Source organism: Caenorhabditis briggsae (assembly GCF_000004555.2).
Source record: "Caenorhabditis briggsae complete genome, chrII, whole genome shotgun sequence".
NCBI lineage: Eukaryota > Metazoa > Nematoda > Chromadorea > Rhabditida > Rhabditidae > Caenorhabditis > Caenorhabditis briggsae.
In genome coordinates, this window is record NC_013486.2 from 8,049,869 (window position 1) to 8,060,495 (window position 10,627).

General features: G+C 38.3%; 2 protein-coding genes across 2 annotated transcripts; one reads left to right on the plus strand and one right to left on the minus strand.

Moving 5' to 3' along the window:
* Positions 1-51: 51 nt before the first annotated feature.
* On the minus strand, positions 52-1,673 carry Cbr-lir-3 (the record flags this gene model as incomplete). The annotated part of the gene is made up of 5 exons (XM_002631119.1): positions 52-136; positions 562-824; positions 871-1,093; positions 1,317-1,459; positions 1,605-1,673. The coding sequence occupies 5 exons, from the start codon at positions 1,671-1,673 to the stop codon at positions 52-54; spliced, it is 783 nt and encodes a 260-aa protein (XP_002631165.1).
* Positions 1,674-3,456: 1,783 nt separating this feature from the next.
* CBG02950 lies at positions 3,457-4,849 on the plus strand (the record flags this gene model as incomplete). The annotated part of the gene is made up of 4 exons (XM_002631118.1): positions 3,457-3,623; positions 3,674-4,054; positions 4,096-4,174; positions 4,673-4,849. Coding segments are annotated over 4 exons (804 nt in total), but the record flags the coding sequence as incomplete, so codon positions are not given.
* Positions 4,850-10,627: the final 5,778 nt, after the last annotated feature.

The following is a 10,627-nucleotide window of genomic DNA, read 5'->3' on the forward strand; positions in this document are numbered from 1 at the left end:
TTGAAATAAAGTGGAATGGTAACAGAAAATAATTATGTTCAGCATTAGATATTATGAGAGAAATCCGGTGCGATGAGCAAATTCTGGAAAGCATTTCATCATTGCCTCATGCCATTCTGTCCGCATTGTGTCGTCTCTGAAAAATTAAAAATGGATAAGCTCGAGAGATTCAATATAAATATCAGAGTTTTCTGAGATTTCCAAGTAAAATAATGCTTTTAATTACTGATTCAAAAATTTTTTATTTTCTATGCTCCGAAATCAGGGATGTTTGGAACGGAGTTCCGAATTTCGTGATGGGAAAATGAGATTCCGAGATTTTTGAAAATCGGAATATTCCGAAATTCCAAAATTCATAAAATCGGAATATTCCGAAATTTATAAAATTGAAACATCCCGAAATTCCATTCCGAACATCCCTGCTCTAAAATGTCTATCCAATTTATGGGAGTGAGTATTTTTTCCAGATTTTTTCAGTATGATTGCTTGAATGTCGTCTGGAAATCTAACTACGGATGTGAAATTTAGGTTTCCATTGAAATTTTAATCTTAAAAACTCACGTCATGTTATGTGGTGGAATATCCTCTCCATGCTGAGAAATCGTATGTTTCCTCATCGTCGATTTTCTATAATCGACATAGTCGCATAGTTTACATCTGTATTGTCGTCCAACACAATGAAGAGCAATGACGTGCATCTGAAGATTCCATCGACCGCTTCTAGGCGTCTTCACTCGAACTCCACACAATCTACATTCATGATATTCTCCAATATTTTTTCTTTTTGCCGGATTATCACAGTTGGATCCTGATGGTTCTTCACCCTTAAATTTAAATGTGAAGAACTTATTTTTAGATGTTGAAACTAACCGTTGTATTGACCCCAATCGGAACAAGTTCGGGTTCAGCACTCAACATATTCAACAACTGCTCATTGTATTCTTGATTGTAGGGACGTTTCAGATTTGTATGCCTGCTGGTCAACAGCATGTCCTCTTCTTCTTCCTCCTCTTCATACTCTGTCGGTGGCTCCTGTTTGACAACTGTAGATGTTACAACTTCGTTGGACAGTTGTGGAGGCGGGGAATAATTCCTGAAACTTAGAATTTTTATAGAAATTCTGAGGGATCGGGCAAATGGCTCTGCTATCGGAATGTTGAGTTCCAGGAATAAGGATAACTTTTGGGAAAGCTTCAAAAATAATTGGAATTAAATGGGTACCGTATTTTTTAAGGACATTTCAAAAACGTTTTCTGCGTCTCGAGCTGAAAAAACTTTTCAGTAATTTTCACGAATTTTTCGTATAAAAAACTCACAGGTTTTTCTCTGGCGTAGGCGATTTCTGGACCTCTGGAGCGGATTTCTGTGCCGTTTCTTTGGTTTCATTCAGCGCTTTGGAAACACTTGGATGCTTGGAAAGTTCATCGAGAAGCATCAGGCGGCCGAAACCTTTTTCTAGCTAAAAATTAAAATTTGAATTTTTAAAAGAAAAGAAATTGAAAAATCCTAATACTATCAAATTCAAATTATTTCCGAGATTAAATGAAGAATACTTCATAGTTTATTAAAAGCTGAATTCATTCGAAAAGCCTTGAGAAACTCACCATAATTTGTACCAACTGAAGAGCCTGCTCTTTGGAATCAATCTCAACGACCAGAAATTTAGGATCCATTCTGAAAATGTGTAAAACTTGAATACTTAAAAAAAAAAGAACAGAGAAAAACGAAAAAACGAGAGTGTAGTGGCCTGCAGAGAGAATGAAGGAGAAACGAGGCACACAAACCGACATGTGCGGCTGCCAGCAGGAGGGTGACCATCGATCGACAAGTACTGCCGACAGCAGGCGGTTAGGCGGGGAAAAATAGTGTGTGAGAGGAAGAGGGTACAGTGTGGTACTGACACGGAGAGAAGGTCTCTCGGATTCATAGGATAAACATTGTGTAGAGGAAAGAAAGAGGACTGAAGAAAACTGTTCATTTTCTAGAACATATTTTTTATGGAGAGGGTGAATAATCAAAGAAAGTCAAAACATATTAACAAACTGTACTACTGTATTTCTGAGAAGGAAAATGGTGATTCATTTATTTTCTTCTGAAAAAAACGGGAAAGAGTGCAAAGCTAGAAAAAACTCGATTAACTATGTTCAGAATGTTTCTTCTTTTGATATCAAATTAACTTTTTTTCTGAAAAAAAAGTAAATTGGTGAAGTAGAGAGGTGCATATGTTGGTCTGAGTCACTGCCGGCGCATTTTACCCTTCTTGGCAGAGTGGGTTGCAAATTTGAACAAACGCGGAGTCCGGAGTTCGATCCATCACCAAATTTTTTCTTTCCAATGAAATTTGCAAGTAATACTAATCTTGTATAGAAGATGTCCATGTCAAAAAAACCCTCGAAAAGCCACCTGAAAAGCTGGAAAAACAGGAGCATGTGCTGCGAGAGAAAAAGAGAAAATTGTTTGTGTGCACTTGGATATGATGCGAGTAGACAGGTGTAGGCCTGAGAAAAGGGGCTAGCGGTATTATTTCAGGATTAGGAAGCAGATGAATTTGCCTTTTCGCATTACCAGTGAGGTTGAATGCAAAACAAATTAAATAGCATTTCTAACAATAGGGGAAAAAGGTATTATTTGAAAAAGGATATGATTCTAAAAGAAATCCTATTTGATCATTCATAAAATCAGGAAACGGAATAATGAAAAAGTTTCAGCTCTACCGGTGATTGGATTATGCAATTAACCGGTTCATTATCCTTAAAAATGGTTCTCGTTATGAAAAACACATAACTATGGAACGAGTTTTTTTGTTTCCTGAATGTGATTTTCAGGCCAGAGACATTTCGAAAAATTTGTCGATTGCACATTGTTATTAAAAAAATTTTAGAACTACTGTAACCTGTAATAGAACGGTCCAACACACTATAAAGTTTGAGCTCAATAATCTCAATTCCTATGGAAGATATCTGAAATGTGTCAACTGACAAAACACTTTTGATATTATAATTAAAAATTTGTCAGTTGACAGCTTTCCATATCTTTGTCAGGAACCGAGATAAATTGGCTTGAAGGGGCCCTTTCTAGTACAGGTTTTACGGTTTCCCTAATCGAACTTGGTATGTTATAAAGTCCATTTCTTCCAGAAAATTGCACTCTGGCTTGCCTCTAGACATTAACTGATTTTTATATAAGCTTGTTTTCCTCACTATCCCCTCTTTCCGTTCTTAATCTCCCTCAATGTGCATCATCTCACAACTTTGCTCATTTTCTGCAAACTCTATTTCCAATCTTCTTGAAAAGTTTTCCTATGATATCCACCAAACTTCAGACCAAAACCATAAATCTTTCCCGTTTGACCCATCATTTCTGTTTTCATCCTATCCTATCTTCAATGGCCACACTCCTCCTACCAGAACACATGTCGTCCTTCTTTTTCATCTAGAGATACCTTACGATTGACCCGTGGCACCAGTCTTTCTCGAAATGCTCGTCCGACTCGTTTTCGCCTCGATTGTGCTTTTTGGAGCAATCCAAGCCACTGCTCGAAACTGTGATGCTATTCCAACTTCGATGTGGTGTTCCAACAAGGATATCGAGAAAGAATGTGGATTTACTCAACAGTGTGATAAGTGAGTTCAAATTAACTTAGCTTTATCAAATGTAATTTTCTACATTTCAGACACCGCGCGGCTACTCACAACCAGAAAATAAACATCACTGTCCTCATCGAAGCGCTCTGCCCAGATTGCCAGAACTTTCTAACTAAACAACTCTATCCAGTTGTTTTCAAGAACTTTGGTGACTTTGTGAACATCGAACTCGTTCCATTCGGAAATGCCAAGCTCCAAGAAGACGGGACCATTAAGTGCCAGCACGGAGAAGAAGAGTGCTCGATTAACAAGTTCGAGGGATGCTTCATCGATTCGATGGCTGATCAAAGTCCACTTCCAACTCTTTCATGTATTGAGGAGAGCCTTCAGAAGAAGGTTGAATTCGCGGATGCAGTTCAACAATGCTTTGAGAAACTTCAAATCGGAGGAGATGTCCAGAGATTGACACAGTTAGTTTTAAAATAGGTGAAAGTCTAGAAATAGATTTCAGATCGTGCTTAGTTTCGAAACTCGGAGCTGATTTGCAAACCAAGGCAGCTGCCACCACCAACAATGTCTGGCCAGAGCAGGTATCGTTTGATCTATTGATTTCTTTTTTTTCGTATTTATCAGCGGATCTTCGGCCATTTTGACTATTTGCAGAAGTCTGCATATCTGATGTCATGAAGTTTCCGATCACTTTAACAATTTTAGAGGGTGTAAAACAGACCTAGACTGAAAACTTTGCATTCACAGAACTTTTTTAAAATTAGTGGTTTTTCTTTCTTCACGTTTTCAGTACAAAAATGAGCCGAAAAGGGGTGTCTTTCAGAAATTGGGAAACAGCTGAAAAACTAGGAATTATCAAAGAATTCTGTAAATGCAAAGTTTTTAATCTAGGTCTGTTACAGACCCTCCAAAATTTTCAAAGTGATCGGAAACTTAACAGTTGACATCCCGATTTCTGAAAATGGTCAAAATAGCCGAAACTCCACTGAAAAATACGTTTAATAACTTTATTGACAGTTGCTATAATTTCGAAAGCCTCTTTGGAAATCAACGAATACTTTCAAAGACTGTAATTTCAGCACAAGTTCGTCCCATGGATTGTTGTCAACGGAGTCTCTCTGACCTCCCTCCAAGGATTCCAGAATCAACTTCCAACTCTTCTCTGTGAATGGTATTCTGGAGACAAGCCGATCCCATACTGTGAGACAGCTCTCAAGATGAAATACAAGAAAGCCAGTATTCGTCACTTCATCTAAATCTTTTTCTTGTATCTCAAATGAGTTTAAATGAATATTTGCATTTCTACTCTCCGGAAGGATTAGTGTCACCTTGACCCATGTTCTGTTTACTTCGTTTTGTTTTTTCACAGTTTTTCTCGAAAGAATAACCCATATCTTGACGGAAAATCCAATTAAATTCGCCTGCGAATTCGATTATCATATAATGTTGCACTTGTGATGCGTCCTTGGATTCCAATTTTTTAGGAGGCTCTCCTTTTCAAAAGTTCCCGATTTAGTTCCGCGCCGATAGTCATCTAATTAAATTAGAATCATTTTGCAACTTTATAACTTTTCCAGATCATTATCGCTAATTTCTCGATACACAGTTTATTGTGGGTCATCTCGGGTTTCACAGTTTTTGTGAACATAGTTACTCGATAATTCTCAAGGTAAAACAACAAAGTTTGGAACGTGACCGCAAAATAATCGGAATTGGTTTAAGGTGGAAGATCATCACACTGGGCACCGATAACGATCGGGTCAGTCACTCAGCTCTCGCGAGGTTAACCGGGGCGAAAACACACACAAAAACAACATTTTCTAGATGATTCTTCTTCTTTTTTGTACCAAATACCTGAATAAAAAAAGAAACATTCGGAAGTACATTTTCATGGTCATCTGATGACAACAGGAATCATAAAATAAGAAGCTGTCAGCCAGTGTCTCCGTCATAAAAAATCCTTCCTCTCGTAAAAAAGTTGCCAAAGGTATGCAGCCGAAAAAAGGATACCTTCGGTACTCAAAAAACCATAACCTTAGTTCCTATTGGTCTCTAATACAAACAGTCAGTGTCACCTTGGGGGATGTATATGTTTCAGTGTAATGTGTAGATAAGGATTTGGCGGCAAATCTTCTTCCGCGCCATTGAAATCGGCACATACTCAAATCTCCTTTTGAGGAGAATTGGTGAAATGAGATGACAGGTTCCTGGCACATTTCGACATTCATGGTGGTAGTAGTAGTAGTACAAGGTTTCTTTCAATGACCTTCGTTTATAAAAAAGAAGAAGAAAAAAGGAACGTATTTGGTTGAAGATGATTAAGAAGAAGAAGAAGAAGGAGACGTTTCAGATGATGGTGGTCTTCTGAGAAGCCGTCAAGACAGAAAAAAAAAGAAGAGAAGAATAAATCTTATCAGTAACCCTGTAAATCAGACAAAAACTTGATGATCATGTGAACCAGGCGAGGTGATATATGGCTGAAAGAGAAATTCGGAGATAAGGGAAAAAGAGGATTTTTTGGTTTTGAAAGTGATAGTAATAGGTGAGAAGGTGACAGACAGATTTGGCAGGAGTTTGAAACAAATTTCGGATAGATTCCAGACAAGGAAATTTCGAACTGAAAACAATTACAAAAAAGTCTTATGAAAAAACTAATGTCGATTCGGAGGAATCGCAAAACTTAAAGGTGAACTTCGACCAAAATGTTTTTTTTGTAATTTTTTTAGATCAGTTTTCTTCCAAGAGGGTCGCGAAAATCCTAGTCCAAGGCCACTGTATGTGCTATATTTTCCATGCAGCTTTTCAGAATTTTTCGCCGTTTTCGATTGCTCTTTTTCAAAAATTTTAGAAAACAAGTAAATTATTGGATTGAAAACTCGATGAAAAGAACCAAAAAGGCTCGTTTACCTCACAAATGGTGGAAAAATTGGATTGAAACAACTTAGACGACAACTGAGCGCGCTGAAATTTTCGACGGCGTTTTCAGGGATTTCAATTTTTTCTGAATTTTGAAAAGAATGAAAATATATCATTTTACGAACATTTTTCGATTTTAGCAGTGTTTCATAGCTTGAGCTTTGGACAACTTCCATTAATCAGGAATGTTCAAATCCTGGAATCTCCGAAAAATTCAGAAGTTATAACCAAATAACAAAAATGAACGATTGACGGTTTGTGTTCAGATTCATTATGTTTTACCGTATTTGAATAAACTGTCTGCTTTGAGAATCCTAAACTTATCATAATCCTTCTCTCCCGGTACTATTTCCTTATGGATTTTTTACACGCCTATCCCGTGATCATCCCAACTCAATTCCTCCAGAAAACTCACTTGAAATAGTAACCTGTCTAGTCGAGTACCAGGTACACCTTATTCTTCCATTTCCATGATCTCGTTTCGATTTGCACTCGCCTCGTTTCCAAAAACCAACTTTGGCCGTCCCGAACCGTTTCCCAGCACTCCATTTCCCTTCCTTCTTCTTCACATCCAGAACTTTTTTGTTCCTATATTGTTACGTCGTTCTTCTTCTTCTTCCTTGGAATATCCCGACGACACTATATCACAGACGCAACAATCTCAAGCAGTACAGAAGAAGCAGAATGTTTGGTTATTCTAGCTTCTTCTCTTTTATTTTTCCTTTGTCTTTTCTTCCTCTTCCTCTTCTTGTTCATCATCTAGAACAATCACTTCATATACCTTTGGGTCGTTCTTCATCTCCGCCATCATTCCTTCTAAACAGTTGTGTTGCATACCGATTAATTTGTTAATGAAACGAAAAAAAGAGATCAAGGAAATCCGGTCCTTTTTATGCAATCATGATGCGTACGCCTAGGAAACGAGGGATAAGCGCCCTCTGTATTTTTGAGATACCGAGGCTTTAGCGTTATCTCTTTTTTGTCTATTTTGCCTTTCTTATCTTCTGTGTGTTTTTGCACCTAAAATAGACATTCCTCGACTACCTTATGATTTTGGAATTTTTGAGCCTAAAACTGTTCGAGAAAACAATAAAAAAGTCATACAGTCTTCATTTTGATCATCAGCATCATAAACCGAGAATACAACGGTTCCACCATCTCTCTAATTATACTTCTCCTCACTTATTTTCCCTCTATTTCTGATATCACGCCTTCTGATCTTCTTATTCTCGAACTTGTTCCATATTGAGTTAACCCTCATCTGACCACTACCTCATCCCGTTAACTACCTGCCATCTCCTCCCCTTGTATTGTCTCGGTCGCCAAAAATGGGCGGAGTCTAGTTCGACCCGAAAAAAGAACTTCGTGTCGCTTTGCCCCGCCATCCCAAACACAAAGTTAGTTACCATTACAACCCTTCTCCTTGTACGACAACCCGACAAGGCCAAGACATCATGTCGGCTCCTTTTTTGAAGAACGTCTCCGGGAGGTTCTTCTTCGTCCACGTCTTCTTATTCTCATCAACCAATATTAGTATGGGGTGTCACCTGAACTGGTTCATTTCGTTTTTAGACCACAACCAGCAAAAAACAGTAGAAGCGGGTGTTTTGTTCTCGATTTCAGAATGGTCGTGACAAGGAAAATGATGTTTTTTCATCATTCACTTCTTCTTATTCCTCTTCAACTAGTGTCATACAGGCTTCAGTGATTTTCGTTCGGTTCGTTCGTTTTTTGAGTTCGAGGTTACTGTATTTTTGTGAACTACGCAGCTGGAGAGACTTAAAAATTTAAAACCCAATTCCAAATGTTATGCCTAACAAAACATCTGAATTTCCAAGAAAAGCTTTAGGATTGTCAGCTTGATTCACTTTTGATTTTTAAGAGGAGCTATTTTCTGCTTCTCCAATAATCCTTGACTTCGGAACAATGGTTCCAATTAGAGATCAGCGGAACTCCCAAGCTGTCTTTTCATTTATTATTCCTTATTTCTTCTTCCGGATTCTCAAAAAAGTTTCCGCTTATCTCTGGTTCCAACTCTAGATTTCCATTTTTAAAAATCATGTAAACCTGCTAGACCTGTAATTACTGACCTCTCAACTGCAGCCCATGTTCCAAATTAGGTCGTCTGAAAAACCCATTTCCTTCTCCACCGACCCATTCAGTACATTCAGAACACACATACAAGAAACTGTACCCTTTTTCTGCCATCGGATATGACCGAAAACGAATAGAGAAAAGAAAGTATGAGATTTCAAGATTTTAGGGCAAGATATCGAATAGTAACATGATTTAAACTGAACCATCCACGTCCAGCATCCCAATTTCACTAGTTCACCCCCTTCAGATTCACCCCACCCCCCTCGTTACTCTGTTCTCCTGCTAATTTCGTCTTCTTTTTCTTCTGCATTCAACCTCTCGTGTCATTTTGGCTGCCAACACCATCTTTTTGATTCATTCATTTTTCATTTTTTTTAGTCTTCGTGTCTTTGAAATTTCAGCCCATACGTAGGCCACTTGAAACGAAACCGAATGGCACTCTACCGCCTCTAACAACACAAAAAAAAACTTCGAGATGGCAGGGATTATACAACAACTTGACTTCAGATGCTTCAGACGCTTTTCGACCTTGTTATCGGAAGGAAAGGCTTACATCATCATCATCCACAGAAGAGTTGGTGACGCAGTAGTGGTAGTTGCATAAGCTTTATTCTGTGTTCGATACTGTTGAGCGAACATCCAAAGAGATGAGATCAACCATGATCAGACTGGATATTTCTAGGAGAGTTTGTTTAGTCACTCTATTGACTCTCCAGATTCCTGCCAATGGTCAGTACCTGATGTATTCGTGTGGCTTCTTGGTTTGAACGTTAGGAATCTTCGTTTTTTCACAGCTAGAGAACTTCCGTATCATTGGTTTGGGACTTTGATTTTTGGCTCGTTAAAGCGATAACCTTTTTAACCTTCTTGGCCTATTAGGGTATCTGGACATCTAGCCGGTCAATAATATATACCAAAGCGTAATTTTCAATTGATTTTCAGTCATTTTGATCCATTTTCAGGAGTCTGGAGCTCGGCTGTCAAGTGTCCGATCACTTAAAAAATTTTAGAGGGTGTAAAATAGCCCTAATTTGAGAACTTTGCATTCACAGAATTTTTCGAAAATATCGTGTTTGCTGATTTCTGAAAACCACCGGTTTTTTTTCACATTTTCAGTACAAAACGGTTCAGATAGGGGTGTTTTTCTGAAATGGGCATATTGCTGAAAACCTAGGGGTTTTCAAAAAAAAAATGTGTGAATGCAAAGTTTCAATCTATAGGTGTGGTTTAACCCTTAAAAACTTTCAAAGTGATCCGAAATTGGACAGCCGAGCTCCAGACTTCGGAAAATGGCCGGAAATCTATTTAAAACACTTTTTTGTCTATCTTATTGACCGGTACTGTATTACCTGGCACAATGAGCATCAAACAATTATTCAACAGCCTTTGTCTCAAAAATTATGATCGTTATCTCTATTTTTGAGTTTGAAGTATTAAGCTCCGCCCCTTCTCAACCTTCAAAACTCATCTTTATACTCTCGAATTCCCTCTTTCTGCCTTCTTCACTATCTTCTCTTATCTTCTCCACACCTATTTGTTCAAATTTTTTCATAGGGTGGCATTCTCTTAAAATATATCGTCACTGATATGTTGTATTCCCTTTTTCTCTCTCTCTCTCCGTTTCCATTTTCAACGAACCCTTTCCTGTTACCCTCATCATCTTCTCATTTTTTCTTCCCTTTTTCTTGTTCCTAATCGAGTTTTTTTCGTTCTTTTCTCCCCCCACAACCTGGGGGTTTTGCCAAATCTCGCACGCACCGTTTTTTGTCCCCCGCGTCCGCCACCGGTACCATCTCGAAGCATCGTAATCATTTCGTTCAGATCTGTTGCATGGGAAGAGAAAATTAGGAGAAGAAGAAGACGTCGACGATGATGAAACACAGGAGAAGACCACCGTTCTTTTTTTTCTACGCTTCTGCCGTCTGAAGATGCGACGACCCCCAGGGCCAATATCGTTTTTGTTCCTTTTTTTTTGAAACAATCAGTTTCTAGTTTTTCATAGTGAGATGGGTACTTGCGCA